The sequence below is a fragment of the Populus nigra genome, chromosome 4 (assembly GCF_951802175.1).
Source record: "Populus nigra chromosome 4, ddPopNigr1.1, whole genome shotgun sequence".
NCBI classification, from domain to species: Eukaryota; Viridiplantae; Streptophyta; class Magnoliopsida; order Malpighiales; family Salicaceae; genus Populus; species Populus nigra.
Window position 1 is genome coordinate 22400506 of NC_084855.1, and position 22652 is coordinate 22423157.

General features: G+C 30.1%; 1 protein-coding gene and 1 long non-coding RNA gene across 2 annotated transcripts; one reads left to right on the top strand and one right to left on the bottom strand.

Moving 5' to 3' along the window:
- The first annotated feature begins 722 nt into the window (after positions 1 to 722).
- LOC133690933 (galactolipase DONGLE, chloroplastic-like) lies at positions 723 to 2136 on the top strand. The gene has a single exon (XM_062111215.1). The coding sequence runs from the start codon at positions 732 to 734 to the stop codon at positions 2088 to 2090; it is 1359 nt and encodes a 452-aa protein (XP_061967199.1). The 5' UTR covers positions 723 to 731; the 3' UTR covers positions 2091 to 2136.
- A 16265-nt stretch (positions 2137 to 18401) lies between these two features.
- LOC133691032 (uncharacterized) lies at positions 18402 to 19786 on the bottom strand. Its single transcript, XR_009841568.1, has 3 exons — positions 19720 to 19786; positions 18636 to 18704; positions 18402 to 18509 (listed from the first exon to the last, which is right to left on the bottom strand). It is a non-coding gene; the product is annotated as an uncharacterized LOC133691032 (long non-coding RNA).
- Positions 19787 to 22652: the final 2866 nt, after the last annotated feature.

Consider the following 22652-nt stretch of genomic DNA (forward strand, 5'->3'; position numbering starts at 1 on the left):
ATTTTTTTAAATTGTTTTGATGCATTAATTTTAAAAATAATTTTAAAAAAAATATTATTTTAATATATTTCTTAAAAATATTTTTCAAGTAACCGCAATTTCATTTTAAAACAGGTAAGGTTAAAAAAAACTTTAAGAATATCTTTAATATTGAAATACTAATTAATTATTTTTAAAATTTTAAATTTTTATTAAACAGCATCTATCTAAAAAAAACTAGGTGAGTTTAGATTTCTTTATATATAAAAAAAAAAAGAGGAAAATTAACATAGATGTTATATGGTTAAAAGATTGTTAATTTTAAAAAAAAAAATTCGTAACAAAATTCTATGGACGCTTTTTCAGGACATCTACGTTTTCACATGACCATGTACCCAAACATATTGTGTTAGGAAACATGACTGTGTGAAAATTAAACAACCGACCACATAAACTAAAACAAAAACTTGGAATTTTGAAAAGATGATTCTCAGTCAAATACTCGCCAAACATGTCCTTTTACTTTCCTTTCTTTTTCCATTAATTTCTTCTGTGACTGTCTATCTGTGTCCTCTCTTTATATAATCCCACTTCTCTTACTCTCTTCATGACCACAATCTCCATAGCTAAGAAGGCCTCTGTGATCCCTAGCTCCTTTAATTTCTCTCTCAAAGTACTCTCCCCCCATAATGGCTTCTAAAGTTTTGATGCCAAACATTCCAAGTAAGAATCATGTTGCATATTCAGGGAGCATGGTACCCCGGTCTCATTCTTCTGGGCAGCTTTGTTTGCCCAAGAAGAGGGCTGACACCACTGCTTTTAGATCACAGTCGCATGTTTCTTCTTTTATAACACCAGCCATGTCAGCAGGATTAGCCAAGACTAGTTCTAGCACTAGTAGTTCTAGTTTGGCTCACATGTGGAGAGAGGTTCAAGGATGCAACAACTGGGAGGGCCTTGTCGAACCCTTGCACCCTTTTCTCCGGCAAGAGATAATTCGATATGGGGAGTTTGTCACCGCTTGTTATGAGGCCTTTGACCTCAACCCTAAATCCAAAAGATATTTGACTTGCAAGTACGGGAAGAAGAACTTGTTTAGAGAGGTTGGAATGGGAAATTCCGATTACGAAGTCACCAAGTACATATACGCCACTCCGGATGTCAACATTCCGATCCAAAATGAACCCTCTTGCGGGCGCTGGATTGGATATGTTGCTGTATCTTCAGATGATGCGGTTAGGAGACTTGGGAGGAGAGACATAGTCATTACATTTCGAGGAACAGTAACAAACCCGGAGTGGATATCAAATCTCATGAGCTCACTGACCCCAGCAAGGCTAGACCCCAATAATCCACGCCCAGAAGTGAAAGTAGAGTCTGGTTTTTTGAGTTTGTACACTTCAAATGAAAGTGATAACAAGTTCGGACTAGGAAGTTGCCGCGAACAGCTTCTAGCCGAAGTATCAAGGCTCTTAAACAGGTACAAAGGTGAGGAACTTAGCATTTCCTTGGCAGGGCATAGTATGGGAAGTTCATTGGCTCTTCTCCTTGCTTATGATATTGCCGAGCTTGGATTGAATAGGCTCGACCCGAAACTGGACGTGCCAGTAACGGTTTTTTCATTTGGAGGGCCAAGAGTAGGAAACTCCAGCTTCAAGGAGAGATGTGAGGAATTAGGGGTAAAAGTTTTGAGAATTGCAAATGTTAATGATCCCATCACAAAGTTACCAGGGGTTCTTCTCAACGAAAACCTTAGGGTTTTGGGAGGGAGATATGAGTTTCCATGGAGCTGTTCATGTTATGAACATGTGGGTGTTGAAATAGCACTAGACTTCTTCAACATGCAAAACCCTTCATGTGTTCATGACTTGGGATCCTATATCAGATTACTCAAATGTCTAAAGAGAGATCAGGTTCAAAAGGATGAAGAAAATCTTTTCAATCGAGCAAGGGAATCGATATTAAGTAGGGCTCAAAATATTAACATGGAGCCCTTGAAAAATGCTGCAAGCAATGTTGTAAACTTGGTTCAGTCACAAAGAACTGAATTCTTGAAGGATAATACAATCTTAGGGTTGATGAACTCCTTTGCCTTGTATATTCTTTTATAGGTAGAGGAGCTTAATGTTCTGTAAAGAATTAGATTCATTATTAGTATTTTAGGGCAAAGATTTTGTAGCTTTAAAATAAGCTTTGCTTGAATAAAGAATAAAACTAACCTTTTTTTTTAATTTGTTCATATATTATTGTTGGATCCAAGGTAATTAGTTTCTAGAATTACTGCAAACATTTCTAATTTTCACACTTCTTTACTCATTGACATCAGGTTAAGCCATGAATATCATGATTTGAGACCATAAGTTAATAATTTCTTGGTTAATTAATATATATAGACTAGAAGCTCATAAACATATATATAATGTCCATACACAATGCGATCAAGGTTTCATGTTGATTTGGGATGTTCTTCCTCTGATCCTTCTTCCTTTTTCTCATGATGGCTCTCAACCAATGTTTGTGGTGATTCGTCCTTTATTAGAAGCTCAATCATTTCTCTTCTTCATAAGCATGATCTTGGATGATTTGGATTGAATTGCTTGGACGGCACATCATTTTCGTTGGATTTTGAAGATAGTGATCTTAATCCACTAGTGTGAAGAAAATCACTTTAAGCTTAATTGCTTATTGCTATAATTAAAGTAATAATAAATGCTTTAAATGGCTTGACTTTAAAAAAAAAAAAATTACTCTACCTGTAATGAAAAATTAGGTAACATATCAATGACTATCATTAATAATTAATTAAATTGTAACTTAACTGGTATTAATGTGCGTTTTCTTTTATTTTAAAGAGATTTCGAGTTCGAATTTCTCTTCTTTAACTAAATTGTATCAAATTTCTCTTCTTTTACTAAAGCCATTTACTGCAACACGAATGACCTTCGGATCGAGCCTTGTTCGTCAAAGATGGGAAGCAAACCAGCAAGGAGATCGAGAAGCTACTGCTCGCCTGTTGTATGCCCGGAAGAGTACCAGCTGTGTACTTACCATAATAAATAAATAAAGACCACCGACCTAGTTGTTTGGAAACCAATCACATCAATCTTAACTGTATTCATATTGGTTAGATGGATTGGGACCTGAAAAGTTTTTGGAATTCCTTTAAATAAGCTCTCTGTTGCTAAATTTTGTGTCGAATTTCCAAGGAAAAGAAAATAAATTATGATGAAATATGAATAGTGTCAATACAATAACTACTCAAATTCAAAGATTGAAATATTAGATGAGGTTTTAAAGGAAAAACGAAAATTTGTGTGAAGAGCAACAAGGCCATTGATTCAATAAAAATTCAAGAATTGAATCATTGACTTGATTAAGTTTAATAAATCTGGTTAATTTAAATCATACAAAACCAAATACAACAACAATAAATAAACTAACAAAAAAATTGACAATGTAAAAAAGGTAAAAAAATAAATAATTAAATCTAATCGAGCTCATCTAGGCTAGCATGACAAATATGTAACCTAGTTGTGATACCAAGGTAACTTTGATAATCCCGCTAACCCATGATCATGGGCATAATATTGGAATAACTCCAAAAAGAAAAGTAAAAAAAATCACGATGTCTAATTCATAATAAATCAAATATTGAATGATAAAATTGAAAAAAAAAATCAATTTAAAAAAATAACCTAAAAAATATCAAAATCAACTCGTATTCACCTTCAAAACTCGTGACCCTAGTCATGAGCCCGAGACTAACTCTATAAAAGACAAAACCTAAAAAATAACGAAGAAAACTTAATACAATATTAAGGGGTGAAATTTAAAAATGCAATAAAAAATGAATCTAAAAAAAAAGAAATAGCAATAAAAACAATGGGGACTAAATTTCATATAAAAATAATTTGAAATAAAATATCAATGGATGAAATTAAAAACAAAATTCAAATAAGAAAATAATTAAAAAAAACAAATAGAAATCAAAAGAACAAGGACCAAATTTGATATAAAAATTATATGAAACTAAATGATGAAGGGCGAAATTGAAGAAAAAAGTTAATAAAAAAATAAAAAAACAAAATAAATAGCAAATCAAAAGAATGAAGAACAAATTAGATTAAAAAAATAAAATGAAACCTTTATATTTTGACATAAAGAAGAGAGAGAAAAGAGAAAGCAGAAGAAAAAAGTCAACTGGAACTCAACCATTAAAAAGATTGTATTACTTCCTATAACAATTTCATTAATTTTTTATTGAAAGAGAAACATGGCAATTATATTATTGTGATAAATAGTGATATGACTATGAATTGCTACTGTGAAATTAAATTTTTACCATAAGTTGAAATAAAAACTATCTTGATTCTAAGTGTAATTTAGTATTTTCTAGAGGTGCATTATTCATTAAAAGATTGTTTGGGGGTGTATTCGTATTTTTTATTTTTTAAATAGTTAAAATATTTTGACATAAAGAAGAGAGAGAAAAGAGAAAGGAGAAGAAAAAAGTCAACTGGAACTCAACCATTGCGCTATCTTGTACACGGGTCACACCATCAAAAAGCTCATGACTAGACACTTTCAACTTTGTCATGAAAGGCGGTGTTTGGAGTTGGATGGCGCCTCAACGCTAGCCTTTTTTTATTTTTTTAATATTTATATTTATCAAAAGACCAAATTACCCCCTAATTAGCATGTTAATTACAAAAAAAATAGTTTGAAAATATAAAATGCCCCTGAATGCAAGGTTGGAATTTTTTTTTCTTTTAAAGGTAATATGGTCTTCACATTGTGATTTTGAAATGTAAAAAGACTAAATTTCTCCAAATCAACTTTTTAAAAATCCTTGCTTATAAGGGTGATATTGTCTTTACATCGTTCTCCTAAAAGGTTAAAATATCAAATTGTCCCTCATCAAGCTCATAATAACTAATAGATCCCATTAAAAAAATTGTATTACTTCCTATAACAAGTTCATTAATTTTTTATTGAAAGAGAAACATGGCAATTATATTATTGTGATAAATAGTGATATGACTATGAATTGCTACTGTGAAATTAAATTTTTACCATAAGTTGAAATAAAAACTATCTTGATTCTAAGTGTAATTTAGTATTTTCTATAGGTGCATTATTCATTAAAAGATTGTTTGGGGGTGTATTCGTATTTTTTATTTTTTAAATATTTAAAATATAATTTTACCCCTAGAGTTAACAATTTCTTGAACTGTTGGCAAAGGGTGATTTAGTCTTTTCAAAAACTCTAAAATAGTTAAAATTCTTATTTACCCCTGAGGTAAAAATATAATTTTACCCTTAGAGTTTAAAAAAAAAATTCCCTCTAATTTATTTTTTATTTAAAATTTTTTCCTTATTCTTTTAATCATAGTTTTTTATGGGTTTTTTTCTATGGTTTTATCTTTTGGGCTTTAAATATTTTGTGGTTATCTTCAATTTCTTCTATCAATTTATTCTATTCTCATAACTTAGGCCATGGGTTTTGCATACCTCTTTTGAATAAATATTTTTTAAAAAAATAATTTTGTTTGTATTTAATTTTTGAATAATTCTTTTTATTTTATATATATAGGTGAGCTTTATTTTATAAAAATAATATTTATTATGACAGTATTTATTATATGTTTGGCCTTGCATAATGTTTTTTCCTTTTATTTTATTTAATTAGTTTTGTATGTATTTTTATTTCTATTATCTTTTATTGATTTTAATAAACAAATTCAGTAGATATAAATGGGTAACTATCTCATTTTATAAGATCAAATATATTGGCCTACTTCTATCTTTCAATTTTTCTTGTTTCTTTTTTGTTAGTGTTAATAATGTTTTGTTTATTTATTTACATCAATGATTATGGGTTTATTTAATTAGATACTTGCATGATTTTTTTAATTTATACCTTGAATTTCTTAAAAAAAAATAGCCTATATACCCAGGGTCTTTTTTAAAGAAAAATTTATGACACGTTGTGATACGTAGGTCAAATAACTAGTGTGTGTGTGTTGTTATCAAATTTGGTTTTATCTGATGGGTCAGCTAACTGGTTCCCTGACTCAATCTCTGGCTCAAGTCAAGTTTCAAATTAAATAGGATGAGAGTTAACTCGGTGTAACTTGATCAATTTAACAAGTCAATACGAGATATAATCAAAGTCAAGGTTGATTTAAAATATATAAAAAAAACATTGAAACAATATATTTTTGAATTGACCTTGATTAAATTAGTTAACCTATTTAACTTATAACTCCGGTCTTCAAGTTGTGTTATGATTTAATAACTTTGATGAGATGATTTTTTTAATAGAAAAGAGAATTCTCATCATTTTTTTCTTGTGTATCTGGATACAATTGTTTTTCAACTCTGTCTACATCTCTCTCCTATGGTGTAATTATTTGGTAGTTGTACTCCAATACCATAAAATCTTCCAACAATTAGGAGAATTATGTGAGTTGTTGAAATATTAACCTTGCAAACTTCAGCTTATAATGTAAGAGAGCAAAATCACCTTAGATTTTGACTAATTTTTAAAGAATCATTCAACCTAAGGATTCTAGATACCAATGGTTAAATAATTTTAAATGTTCACATGATAGCTGTTTTTTCATGCATTTAATTATAACAAATTTGAACACATTAAATTGTAAGACCACAAGGCACACGATATTGTCAGCATGATTCGAGCTTTCGGGGAACTAAGCCCTAACGAACAAGAATTGAATTACGAGTGAGGCAGCAAACCGAAACCGAGTTAAGAACCAGGAAAAAAATGTGGTTGCCCTAACTAGCTATGGCTTTTGTTGCGAGTAAAATGAAGATTTGAAGGGTCAATTTTTGAGTTTGCACACTACCTGTTGACTGGACTTTTGGCATATTTTTCCATGAAGCTAATTAAGGTGTTTTACTCATGATAGTTGAACGTGCCAATTATTTATTATATATTACCCTATTAAAGAAAGCACCTTAGGCATTGTTATGGTCTAATTCTATACGCTAATCTCTACTTTTCACTCCAATATTCCAAAAATATATATAAACATGCTTCACATAAGCAACGATATATAGTGCACTTTCTCATTTCTCCACCATTCTCATCCTAATTTGGTACTTGTGTGATTCCGATCGTGCACTAGGGGGGGAGTGGGTGAGATTTAATTAATGGATGATTAATATATATGTATAAATTATATATATATTTGTTAATGTATCACCTTGGCTCATAAGTTTTTAGAGTTTTAAAGTCGTACAAACATGTTGTCTTTTTAATTTTTATTATTTTAATGAAAGAATATAGATAATGAGTTTTGAATTCACAACTTTTTTGTTATTAAAACTTTGATATTATGTTGAATAGCTATTTTTGTATGATAATATTAAAAAACTATTTTAATCTAAATAAATTAAATTGTACGGTAAAATTTGTATTTTATATTACTTTTTTATCAAAAAAATAATTTATATGTCCCAAGCTAATTAAACTATTAAATGATTTAATAGTTACATGTAAAAACGTTCCTTTTAGTGTCTTTTTTATTTATTTGTTTTTAGAGGAGAAGCAAATTTTGAAAGTAATTTTGAGGGTTTTTTCAATTTCTAATATATATTTATTTTAAAATTATTTTTGAAATTGAAAGTAATGATATGTTTTTTTTTAATTTTTTAAACAAAAACAAATTATTTTCATTGAATATTATCTTGGAAATAATTAAAATTTCCAAAAGAAATTAATTTTCAGTTTTCACCAAAAAAATAAAAAATCTTTTCCTTCATCTTTTCCTCTGGAGCATATCAAGATTTAAGAAAAATCATTTTTTTGTTGATACTTAATTTAGCGTTATATATTTTCATTAATTTTTTTGGGTGGAAAAGGATCACATTTTATTGGAATTAAAGCATAACGAGTAAAACAATGACACGCCTCATGATGCACGGAAGCTGGAAAAATAAAGAACGTTTATTTAAAGATTATTGGATAATTTTTACTTTTTATTTTGTTGATTAAGAACATGTTTGGTAGTATAGTAAAGGTTGTTTTTTAAAGTGTTTTTCACTTAAAAAAATATTAAAATAATATATATTCTTATTAAATTTATTTTTGACTTTATCATATCAAAATAATTTAAAAAACACCAAAAAAAATAAAACTAAAAAAATTCAAAAACAAAGAACAATGACACACCTAAGAATTTTGATCTAAATAATTTTTATATCCTTCAACCACAGTTTTAAACCTTTATCCCCTGAATTACTAAATTATGCTTTATCTATTAACACTTCACTTTCAGAAATAAAATTAAAAGAGAATTGAATAGACTTAAGGCATGGCAGAGGGAGCTGCATTTTATTAGTGAGTTAAATATAACATAATTCTTTTGGCCTTATCTTATTATATCTTAAATTTTTATATTGAGATGTTTTTTTTTTTGTATAAATTGAACAATTAGCATACAAAATACAAATAAATAGTGAATTAACATAGGATGAAATTTTTTTGAAGAAATAAAACAATTTGAGGATGTTGTATATTAAAAACATGATATTATTGAAATGTTGTCTTTCTAAACGTCTTTCTAAACCATGATATTGAATTAGATTTCGTAGTTTAGAACCGCGACATATATTAGCATACTATTTTGAGAAGCAACCAAACATTTCAAAAAACTGTCGGGTAGAAGGGAAAAAGGTTGAACCGTTTTGGCTACTATCTAGTTTTGAAAAAAAATTATGTTTTGAGTCTGAAAAATTTCATAAAATCATAATTTTTTTATGCATATTTTATGTGAGATTAAAATCTAAAAAAATCATAAATATGATAAAATCAATTTTAAAACCTTTAAGAATAAAAAATAATTTATTATTAGTATTATTATCTTCATATCAAATACACAATAATTGAACAAATTAATTACCACAATTCAAATAAAAAATTATAATAGTATTTAAGAATCATGTCAAAAATTTATAATAATATTTCAGAATCATGTCAAAACTTAGAAAGTGAATCTAGTAAGTCTTTTCAGAGTGTCGAAGAAAAAAAAAAGGTCAGACACATATGGGTCTAGAGGCCAGACCCCTATGCATTGCCTTTTTTATTTTTTTGAAAAACAAAAGATACATAGATGATAGATTATCCGTTTGAAAATAATGGTAACAGGTCGCTCAAACCTACGAACGATTAAAAAAATATGTTAATATGTTTTATTATTCATATAAACAGTAAAATACTATATAAAAAACATTAAGTTTATTTAGAGTGTGTTTGTTTTTATGGTTGCTTCTGTTTTTAAGACAAATTACAATTTAATGTTGTTTGGTTAAACTTGAAACACTATTTAGAACTCGTGAAACCCATAATTTATTACGTTTTAACCACAAGTTATGAAAAAATATTGTTAACATGCTTTTTACTACGTTTACAACTCAGATCTTATACATCAACAACCTTCAATTCCAAAAAGACCTGCTGGTTTTTATGCTTCTCAAAATACCTTCATCCTTTCCACCCTTACCATCTTTTGTTCATCCACACCGTGCCTTTTTTCATTCCTTTCAGTCTTTCATCTTCTTTCCCAGATCTAACATGGATTTCATCAAATAATTTTCACAAATCTATCATCCATTACTTTTTTTTCTATCAAACAATCTTCGTCAGAGAGTTTGTTTGCGAGATAATTCTTCCCAACTGAGATCTATAAAGAAAAAAAAAATTGTTTTCATACTTCCCAAAATACCTTTCAATCGTCTCCACCTTCATATCCATCCAAGTATCCCATTTGTCTTCGTTTTTTCTTCTCTCTTCCCATCATCTTCTTGTCCCCAAAATTGTTGGCTTGGCATCCCTCAAACTAGTTTTCCAAATCTTCTTTCAACCACATGCTTTTTGTGAAACCATCTTCGAATTCCAATCTGGATAAATAAGTTTCTTCTTTTTAATTGTTCCTATGACAATGTGTTTTTAAATACAATGCAAGTTGATATATAAATTAGTTATCCTCTTTAGTAATTTAACAAACACTTATTACTTGTCTTTTTAGAAGCATTTTCAGTCAGAATTTTAACTAAACACCTATTTAAATCCAACACACAACAATAAAAAAAATACTTTTTTAAAAATCAATTTTTTTCAAACCACAACCACAAAAACAAAAATAAAAACAAAGATATTCTTAGAGTGGTTATGTAATTAGTCATACTCATGTCCTGTTTGTTTTTCCATTTCAAAAGCACTTATTAAATAATTTAAATAATTTTTATTTTTTTTCTTTACTCAAAATTAATAATTTTTTGATATTTTCAAATCATTTTAATTTATTAATGTCAAAAAATAATTATAAAAAATAAAAAATATATATATTATTTTAATATATTTTTTAAATAAAATATATTTTAAAAAATAATCATTACTACACTTCTAAACATTTCTATTGAACAGCTTCTACATACTCGAGAGCGTGGTATAAATTATTTTTTTCTAGGATCTCGTGGGTGACGAGTTTTAGATTGAGTGGCTAGTTGACTCTTACCAAGGACAATAATGATGGGTGTTGCCTCGCACAAATTATTGTGGACGGTACTAGCAGGACAAACAACAGTCAAAGGGCCACATATATTATTTTGAGGGTCAACGTAGCCTGCCCTTTGCCAATGCCATTCAACATTTTCTTGTATTTCGGTGACTTTTTTTTTTTTTTTTGCTGGAAAATGACCCATCAAAGAGTTGTAAATCCTGTCTCGTAGATGATCTTGACATTTTCTTACTATATCGTTTTTTATTTTTAATTTTAATTTTTTAATTTTTTAAATAAAATTTAAGATATATTTAACCAACCATGTATTAATCTATTAGATTACTTAAATTTAATTAAATTAATATTAAAAATCATGTGAAATAAAACTTATACCCTACTTGGTATGGTTGATTTTTAGAGAAATTTTTATTTAGAAATGTATTAAAATAATATATTTTATTATTTATTTTTAATACCAGTTAAAATAATCTAAAAAAATTAATTTAAAATAAAAAAATAAAAACACATTTTTTAAAATATTAAAACAAACATGCTGTTAATCCAATATGTTGCGAATTATCTGGTCACCGTGGCGATATCTGACCAAGTTTAACTCTTGGCAAGGAGAAGAGACACGAAACGCGGCCAGAAACGCAATTCTGTCAAGCATCTAGCGCAACCGACCACAACTTTTAACGTATGAAACACGTGAAAGTCAAAGCTCACGGTTATGATCTCTCCATTATTGCTTAATTTCCGTTGTTCTTGGAGAAGTGTAGGAACAAGAAAAGTCAGGTTACTCCTTCATATTTCAAGATAAACGAGCGATGCTAAGAAAAAAAATTCAAGAACGTGCTATCATCTTTATACTAGATTTGCGACATCAATATTAATTTGGTTAATTTCACGTTAAAATTGCAATTCAATAGCTTGCAATCTTTATATAGTTAACCTTGTCGAGTATTATCTAGATTTGTTTATGTTAATTAGATGGTGGGTTGATTTATTAGGTCATTCAAGTTTGATTAGGTTAATATCTAAAACGATTTAAAAAAAAACTTGATATAAACTAGATTTTAAATTGATGAGTTACCGGGTCAATTCATTAAGCTAGTTCAGATTTAATAGCTATGGTAAATATACGCTAAACTATTTTTAATTAATATATAAATTGATATAGGATAGACCTTGAATATACGGTGACCAAGCATTTACACCTAGATATACTGCATATTTGACATTGTAATATTTTATGTTTTATAAAGTGTTTTTAAAATTATTTTTTGTTTGAAAAAATATTAAATTGATATTTTTTAAGATTTTTTTTGTGTTAATGAGTTGATATAAAAAAGTCAAAAATAAATCTGAAAAAATATTATTTTAATATATTTTTTATTTAAAAATACTTTTATAAAGCAAAAAACACACATATAAGTTAAATAGATATGCTCTACGCAGCAATATAATATCCTAATAAAAAAATTCCGAGGGATGTACCTTAATTGGTCAGATTCTAGATTTGCTCCCTAAAGGTCACACCAATTCGAGTCCCACAAATCTCAGGGTCACTGGAGGCTTACATGATCGTTAACTTCAAGACCCGTGAAATTAGTCGAGGTACGCGTAAGCTGACCCGAACACCTATATATATATATATATATATATATCCAAAATTGCACTCTATGTTGACAGTTGATACTACTTATTAGTATTCAAGTAATTTAAGGACCCAGTTGGATATAACGTTATAATATTTAAATTAAAGAAATATCTAGAAATTTATAGTGGGGAGGGTTCGAGGACAACTACCAACAAAATAATAATAATAATAATAACAGCAACAACTCCTTGATTTGTAGCTTGCAGCCACGTCCATAGCCTTACAAAGTCTTTGAAATATTTGCACTCTGGGTCAGCTGCGTATTAATTGAACCAATTATTATAATCATAATTTATTGTTTTTTTATTTTTATTTTTTGCAACAAAATATGTCCATGACACTGTTCATTTGTTGGCTTTGGACAAAATAATTGTAATCACACCATACAGAGGAGCTGTCATTTTCTCTGATTAATTTATTGATTTTTTTTTATGCTGTTGTTTTATTTATATATTTAATTTCTTATTGTTGTCAAACAGACAGCAAAGATGAAGAATATCTGGTATTTAACCATCTCAACGACTTTATACAAAGATATGTACCTTTTCAATAAAAATTAAATAAATAAATTTATCTCTCACTTATATATTTTTTTCTTTAAAAAAATTACATATGTTAATATTTAAATTTAAGCTGCAAAACCCTAGTTTTTTTCTTGCAATTGATACCGGTTTCAAGCCTAAATTAGGCTTGAAAATTGTTGTTTCACAATATACTTTATTAGAGGTTCATTTCCTAATTATGTTTGAAAGTTTTATTTAATTCGAAAATTATTAGCTTTGATTTATCAAATAAAAATTCTCTCTCTCTTCAATTTAATGAAATCCTATTTTTTATAATTGAGGTTGCTTTCAATCCCATATTATTCAAATTAGACACAAGAGTTGTTGTTTCGTTATATTTTTTATTTTACTTACTATTTAAGAGTTCAATATTTTCTAATTTGATTTCAGGATTTTATTTAATACGATAAATATTAACTGCTTGTTTTTTAACATTTATAATTTATCAAATAATAATTATATATCTTCAATTTATTATGCAAATTTCATAATCATGTGGTTACGCAACTCACAATCATAATTGAGATCTGATCCCGAAAAGATAAAATAGATCTGATAGGAGTGTAACATAATAAAAACCTTTTCTAAGACACCAACACTATTAGAATGAGTAGAATGACGTCATGACTCTAGTTAATTTTTGCTAAGTCAGATTCAGTTTATTCAAGAACTGAAGAATGCAAGAATCACTCTCACACGTTAAAATTAAAAAATTCAGAAGTAATATTCATCAATGGCTAGTGAAATTTTAGTTACATGAGTTTAAATAGTTCTTGAAAAATTAACCATAATGGACCCTTTATGTGGACTTCTATGAACTCCACTCAAAACTGATTCAAAAACCCTAAACTAAAAACTCATAATCTGATCCAAACAAGCCCTAGATCCTATCTAAAAATAAAGTATTAATTAAGCTCAAACAAATCTTAAGCTATAGCTAACAAAATAAAATAAAGCCTCTAATATTAATTCATGTTCTGTCATGAGAAAAAGAGAAGGAAATAAAATATTACATAACTAATTCAAGACTTATTTATAGCCTTCTATGTAGCTTATTAATCCAAGAAACAAAAGGAAAAGGTAGATTCTTTTGTTTTCTTTGTTGTCCTCACCTCATGGCTCAAATAAGGTTGTATTGGGTTCCTCTTGTACATGGATAAAATATATTAGAATATCCTCTTGATACTTCAATAGACCTTTCAATTTTATCTTGGTCGAAACCTTCAAAATCAATGCATTCAATGTTTTTTTTAATGTCTTTGTTTTAAAAAAATAATAAGGTCCTTACTGGTATTTTTGGGATGGTCGATATCAACTTAGCTATGATTTTAGGGTTTGTGAAACAATAATTCATCTCTTACCATTAAAATTGTTTTAATGTTCAAATTGGATTCGTTATTTTTCTTTTTTATTAGGGATTACTTTCCTAAATGGATTTCAGAATTTTATTTGCTAGGTCAGCTAAGCATCATATTTAAAGACGTATGTACGCAAATCAAATCGCAAGAAGATTTATTGTGAGAAACACATTGAAGCTATTTGCGTAAGAGAATTTATATCTCCCAACTTTGCATATGTAAATACATTGACGATATCAACTTAACTTTTTCTTTACGATGAACTTGAGCTTCAACCCTTAATTTCTCTTCGCTTGACTTGACTTTATAGTGGAGAATTTATTATGAGAACTTGTTAAGATTTGTGCCATAATTTCTTGTAGCCTCATCAGCAATCAAATTAATGCTGCATTAATATTATCACTGTTTAAGTAGTGGCTGGAATATATATATATATATAGAAGGTCAAATAATTGTAAATGTAAACATATGCATGCCTGGAAAGCATTAACTATACACAACTTGGTAATTAAATAACTAATTTACGACCATGAACCCAATAAGTAATTGCTAATTACTGGATTAATTAAATAAACGAAAGCTTCCATGTTGATTTGGGGGCCCTGTTTAGACTTTAGAAAACAGTTTAGTGAGAAAATTTCTATCATTTTGACACTTGTTAATTATATAATATAATATATGAAGATGTTAACTCGTTGTTAAGACGACTCAGTGTACTTCCTCACATGCAGCATGTAGGCATTTTTCTTTATATTTATTTATTACAGCCTCAAATGGAATGTAATATTTGAGCTAGAATAGCAAACTGAAATATACCTTTTTACTCTGTCAAATCCTGGATCTGCAAGAGATTGGTGAGTAGACGCTTAAAATATTGCATGGTGGAGGGGGTACGCAGCCATAATCTTAGTGTTATACTTTTTTTAATTTTTTTAAATATTTATTTATTATTACTCTTTTGACAAAAAGAAGAGTGCTGATCTTTTTCTTTATGGATTAAGATATCAGCATTGCCTCCTAAAGTAGAAGCAAATGGTAGTGCAACAGGAAGCTTGTCTTGATCAGCAATGAAGATTACAAGTAGCTAGGTTGTCGTTTCCACAACATATATAGATGTAAGAGAAATCCATAGCTCAAGCATGGAACTGTGTAGCTTAGGCAAGAAACACATGTAACTTCTTGTTTTATTAGACCTTTGGTAAAAGTTACATTTTCCTCTGCAGGCATTCCAATCTGACCAACGTTGCCCGCAGCTAACTACGACTTTAACACAAAATCATGGGAATGTCTAGCATCAGATTTGTTTTTTGAAAAATAACATGATATGGTAAAAATTTTAGGAGAATGACGCAGCTTTTGAAAAGTATTTGAAAAATAATATAGTTAAATTAATGCGATCGTGTTTTTAATCTTATTAAAATTAACTTAAAATTTTATATTATTTTTTCTAATACATTCCTTTTTCTTTGAGCATAATAGTTATATTAAACAGTTATTAACACATGATAATTTAGTTTTAATTAGAAAAATAATGGTGATAAGATTTCAACTTGTATAATCATTAATATGTTTAATAAGTAATATAAAAGTATATCTATGTTTAATAAGTAATGTAAAAGAATATATATATATATATATATATATATATATATATATATATATATATATATCATTGAATATCTTAAGATTTTGAATTGATTTTGAATTGAGATAGATAGTTTTTTTTATCATGATACATAAATGTCCAAGATCAAATAATTATAAATTTGAATCCTATCTGCTTCCTGTTCTAATTAAAAGTTGAATAAAGGAAATTTTACTAAAAATCTCCTGTCTGCATACTAATTTTTCATAAACTACATTTTAAAATACTCCGTCAACATCAATTCAAAATAATAATAATAAAAGAATGAATAAAATACCCCTGTATAAAAATATATTAATAGCATACAAAACCCTTATTAGAGTTCATTCTATGCCGGTAAAATTAGAGCATTTTAATAGAGAATGGTTCTTCAATTGTGTTGGGGAGTCATGATGGATCTTCTAAGATTTGGGAGGCTTGTTTGATGTCTCTCATTGATGATAAGTATTAGAGAATAATATAAATTATATCATGAGACTTTACCTAATAGTTTAAGTTATTGGGTTGAGATAGTTTTTTAATTTGGTATCAGAGCTTACTTACTGATTGTCCAATGGTGCCAACGGGGTTGTTGGGCTCCTTAAGGGGGGTGAATTTTAATATCTCACATCGATAGGTGGGGACTTGTGGGAGGGTTTTTTATGAGCATGCTCACCTTGTCTAGTAAGACACGTTTTGGAGCCATATGTGGCTATCAAGAACAAATCTGTGAGGCCCGTGAGTCAAAGCGGACAATATCTTGCTAATGGGGTGGGGTGTTACATTTGGTATCAGAGCCTTGATGACCAAACGGTAACGAGTTCGAATCTCACCATCCCCATTTATTTGATAAAAATTAAGCACAAGGTAAAGTGGACATATGCAAGTTTCAAACCCAAAGAGCTTTTACTTGAGAGAGTGTGTTAGAGAATAATATAAATCATATTTTAAGACCTCACCTAATAGGTTAAACTATTAGATTAAGGTGATTCCTTGGCAATAAAAACCTTACTGTGTTTTTTGTCATGGAAGTTCATTCTTTGATATTGTTCTTGTAAGTTGTTATTCTTTGGTCAAGTTTCATCTGTTAAAAAATTGGATAATCAACATAAGAATGATTCTTGTGGCACCGGAAACTGGGGTTTTAATCTTCAGAATCCTATTGTTGATTTAAAAAGATTTGTTCGTTCTTTTTATATTTACTGAATATTTTATTTTCTGTCTCCAGAAACATTGGAATTACCCAACGATGAAGTTCTTGGAGATTTACTCAAGCTACATTAATGACAAATACGTAATCTTCAACATACAAGTCCATTTTGGATATTAACAAACTTCTTCTTTTCTTTTCTTTTTGTTGATAGAGTTGGTACATATTTATAATAACTTATTATGTAATTATATAGGTAATATAAAATTATTATGGAGTTAATTTTTTATTGGAATTATATAACTTTAATATATTCAAAGTATATTACTAAATGAAAGAAGAAATAACCTTCATTTGTATAATTATTGTGAGAGTTTCAATTTTTCAAAATTAAAATACAGACTTCTTCTATATTTTTACATTTTTAGTCAATGTAGAACTCATCCTCCACCAATGAAAACACTTACCCATGAACCTCATATTTGATACTATAGAGCCGCCCATATTTTTTTTTTTCTTGACGAGGAAACTAAACACATAGGTTATGATATAACACTGCACTCTTGCTTTATATTTTGCTATCATCACAAGACATTTCAAAGCCATCAACGTCCTCAGAGTCAAGCAAACAATGGAACAAATTAACCTCACAGCATTGTCAATTAGAGGTTTTTGACAAAAGGCCATGCTAGTTTTAGCTATTATATTCTCCATAAGATGCACACTTAAGGTGTTTTTTTCTTCTTTTTTTCACTATACGACTTTATATAATTTAATTATGGCAACTCGGGAAAAAAGAAGAAGAGAAAAGCATGCTTGTGTTAGAATGACAAAGGCACCCTTCGAAACCACAAATTGTATTTAAAGTCCTAGGAAATTATTAACCTAAGTTTAATTTAGATTGTAGGGCTCAACCCAAGTTTTCCAGGCTTCTCTATCATTCTTGCACCCAAGTTTTTCGAGGCTTCCCTGTCATTTTTGTATATTGTATAGGCTTTCTTTTGTGCACCTTAGGGCCGCATCATGGAGGGCTAATCATGATTATACCATATATATTGGCTAGCATTAGTGAGGTTAATTGTTTTTTTCATATTTAAACTTTTTGTATTTTTTATTAAGAAAATAAAATCGAAACCATGTAGTTTTTATTAAAAAATCAATTAGGTTTGACCTTAATTGTTTTTTATATTTCTAAATCTATATGGTATGTTGAAATTAAAAATAATTTATAAAAAATAAAATTTATATTATTTTAATATATTTTTAAATAAATATTATTTTAAAAAATAAATATTATCACACTCACTCATCGATCTACTACGGTACAAATATTGGACCATCTCGGACAAGATTTGATGACCATGTTCTCAATTCTCAAATACTTTAGCCTGCCTGAGTCCCTGCCTTCAAATTCCCTGAATCAAAAAAAAATTTGACGAATTTATGTCGTGTCAACGTTCATCCCATTTCAGCCGAACATCATGGTGCTCTAATAGACCATCTAACTTTCGGTTGCCTTGCCGTGAAGTGATGATTTTTCTCACGAAGAGCAAAGAATTGCCCATCGCTCCAGGCCCCCATTTTTCACACAATCATGGGGTTGATTTTTCGCATCCACAGGTACAATTTTCCATTTCTTTGTGGAGTTTCTGTAAGAGATGGACAAGCAATATCAAGTGAAGATTAGGGGAAGACCAGCAATAAGTAATACAACCATTTGCCATTGCGATTTAGCCATCATTTCTATCTGATCATGATGTAAATGTCTCACTCACCTCCACCTCATTTTGAAGGCCTTTGATATGCTGCACTGCGAAATCCAGCATGTCTGCATAACTTGTTTGCTGCAAGTTGTTGAGAAAATCAGCATACAACACATTCTTCATAATTTACTGTATTTGGAACCCTGGAAAATGTTTTGCAAGTTTTTTCTTCGGTTGTGTGAGTTGAAAAGGTATCATGTAATTGGTGTTTGATTATTTATTCACTTTATTTCTGGGCCCTTGCATAAAAGAATAAGAAAATTCGAACCCTACTAATATATTCTTTTTGTCCCTTTGAGTGCCATCTCTGTCAAGTATATAGCATTTTTATTCAAAGGAGATTTTATATCATGTTCAGAAAAATGCAGTCACTTCCATTGATTAAATATTATTGAACATGTTACATTGATCATTGATGGGTCGTGTATTTCATTCTGTAAGCATGAACTGTAGCAAATGACCCCGCAGTAATGAAATTGATGGCGAGGAAATCTGTAGCCATTTCATAAGCAATGGTCTTCAATTATTGTCGTATGGGGTAGAATGGGCAGGTTGAGGATACTTTCAAGTATTTTCGGGGTTTCCTAAGTTTAGAAATGCATGTCTCTTTGCCTGTTCTACCAAAATGAATCAGTTCTCGACTAAATTTGGAACATTCTTAATGCAGCTCGAAGAAGGATGCCAACTTACATCAGTAGATGACTTAGCAGGAGCAGGCCACCACATGCTTAGAATAACTGAGCAAGAAGCTGCCCTATGTTGATCAAGTCATCATCTATCCAAAATGCCCATTGATCTGGATAGGCTTCCCCTATGGCATAGGCCCATTGGACAAAAATCCAAAAAGAAAAGAAAAGAAAAACCCCCGTGGCCATGATCAATATACTTCACAAAATATAAATGATTGATCAAGTTAATGTCATCATGGAATCTTAATTAACTGGCCTTAACCAGTCAGGCCATCCATGCCGGCACAAGGCAGGGTTGTGTGTGAGTGCATTATCTCTCAACGAATTTAGTGAAGGAACTTTATGACAAATACCAATACTCAACGAAGATTCCATGATGTGTGAAGAAAAGAAAACCACATTATTACCTTATCCATGTTCGGAACGAGATCTTGTAGTTTCTTCAGTTTCCCACTTATTCTGGTTCTTCTCTCCTGGTTTAAATATATATATAAAAAAAAAGATGATTATAGATCCACAACGAAATTCAAACACCAGCAAAGCATAGCCTGCACTAGTGAATGACTGCAAATCTCATGGTAAAAGAATTTTCTAAGCTAGTATATATATATGAACAAATTCTAATGAACAACGAGAGAATCGTCAGGATTGTACATCCCTTCATAATCCTTTACGCATAGCCCATCTTCTCATTATGTTGGTTTTATTAAAGGGAATGCAAAGAAGATGGACCCACATCTTTGCATATTGATCAAATGAGATATCAGTCTCGTTCTTTTTGGTGAAACCAAAGTGTGGTATTGGCAAGCTTGAAGGGGTAAAGGACAAGCAGGAGTATGCAGCGCAGCATGTAGATCAGTCCCTTTATTCTTAATACATTGCATTTAGCAGGAGAGGTATTAAAAGTCTTCCAATGTATACATATGAGGTTAAAAAAATAAAAAAAGAGATTCATTTCTTTGAGAGAGAGAGAGAGAGAACTGGAGAAGAAGAGAGGAAGAAGGAAAAGGAAAGAAGAAGTGAAAGTTGGAGATAAGGGTCTAAGATAATATCTTAATTTTTTTATGTTTGATTATAGTGGTTAAGTTTGATTTTAAGATTTTAAGAGGTTAGAGATTTGAAGTTTGTGTTTTAAGTTTAATTGATTGATTTTAGTTATAGGTTTGTGAAGAACATGTTAGAATTTTTTAGGATTTGTAAATTTTTAGAGGACTGACAGATCGAGATTCTGAAATCCTTATTAACCAAACGACTGGTTGGTCAGGATGGTTTCGGTCAAATAATTGGTCGATTTTGGTCGATCGATTGATCGAGTACTGGGGCTTGATGTTTTAAGTTCGATTAGTTTGGTACATGTTCGAGATCAATCAGGTGGATCTGTTTCGATTTTATAATTACATTTTGGCCTCTAATCTTAGGGTTGTAATCATTTATGTTATTTACTTCAAGTTTTTTGTTAGTATTTTCTGTATTCATTATAGGTTCTTCTAGCATTACTTTTAGCGATCCTCATTAGTTTTTTACTTTTCGCTTGAGTAAGATAATTTTAAATATGCATGTAATATAAATAATTTAAGCATGATGATTATATGATGAGTATGAATGAAATTCTTGAATATCTATATATGATGATTTATTTTTTATTCTTAATAATTAACATTCAGTATAATGCAACAGTAGATCCTTCGTAATACCTATACAACCATTCATGATAATTAACATTCAGTATAATACACCAATAGATCCTTTGTAATACTCATATAACCATTTGTGACAGTTTAGCATTTCATATAGCACAACAATAGATCCTTCATAATAAATTCACTTCAAAAACTAACGTTACGCTAGAAGGGAGTGGAAATCACCTACTTGTTCCTCCCGCAGTGTACTCGTCTAGTCGAAGGTTCTATTCTGGTCGCACCACCTAATACATCAAATTATCATAAATCAGCACATTTACATTCGGCAAACATATAACTCATCGCCATACTTATTTCAAAATGCACATGTTCATATTCCAGTGTTCCACACATTATACAATTATACAATGAAATTGTTACAAGCATTCAGTCATTTCTGACATGAAATTCATCAGCGGCTTGCTGCTGCTACTGCAGAAAGTCGTCAGGAAAAACTAGATCGCTGGTGACATACAATTCATCAGCGGAAATTGATTCGCTGGTTACATATAAAATTCGGGAGCAAAAACTGATTCGCTGGTTACATAGAATTTGGCAACGAAACTGATTCGCTGGTTACACAGAATTCGATGGTGAAACTGATTCGCTGGGGACATACAAAATTCGACAGCGAAACCGATTCGCTGGTGACCTACACTACGTCAGCAAAACTGATTCATTAGTTACAAATAGAATTCGACAGCGAAACTAATTTGCTGGTGGCCTACAAAATTCGGCAGCAAAACTGATTCTCTAGTGACATATAATTCGTCAGCGAAAACTGATTCGTTATAGCCTACACAATTCGTCAACGAAAGCTAATTCGGCAGTGAGAGCTAATTCGTTGTAGATAATACAATTTAGCAGCAAACGCTAGTTCACTGCAGACAACATAGTTTCGGCAGCGAATGCTGATTCGCTGCAGACAACATAATTTCCGTAGCGAAAAATGATTTGATGTAGACATCACAATTCGATAGTGAAAGCTAATTCGTTGTAGACACTACAATTTGGAAGACATAGAAATTGTTGACAAAAACTAAGTCAATGCCGACTTAGAAATCATCAACGCAACCCATGTCGCTGTCGATTCAGAAATCAGCAGTGGCGATGGAATCGTTCTTGGTTTCATTACTTCCTTTCGGCCAAGCGTAAGGCTTACGCTAAGCTTCCCTCTACTCATGCTTCTCGCTCAAGATGGACATACGACTCCCCAAATCACACTCCACTCATCATTTATCATTAAACAGCATCAACAAAAGTTCATTTAGCAAGGTTTTCTCAATTCATTCATTCCAACATCGGCATCTAGCATAGCTACTACATATATTCATGCATTCTCAATTGCATTATGGCTTTATACCATTATAATTTACAATTACATGTTCATTTTCTCGATTCATAATCACACACACGCATTCAACACATCAATGAACCAAAAAAATTACTAGAGGGAGTCTCGTTTCTGCTGCAGTTACAATTTAATTCACATGGCATATAAACATGCAATTTCATCAATCACACAATGGAATTGGGTATCAACATAACATGGTTTATGTTTTTTTTTTTTGTTCTAGAATGCTCTTCAAGGTTCAAAGACAACTTAATTCTACACATAACATCATCTTAACGTATTTTCATGCCATTTCATCAAACACAAG

Bases quoted from the DNA above. Each gene is read 5' to 3' on its own strand.
- LOC133690933 (XM_062111215.1), top strand. From the start codon at position 732: ATGGTACCCCGGTCTCATTCTTCTGGGCAGCTTTGTTTGCCCAAGAAG.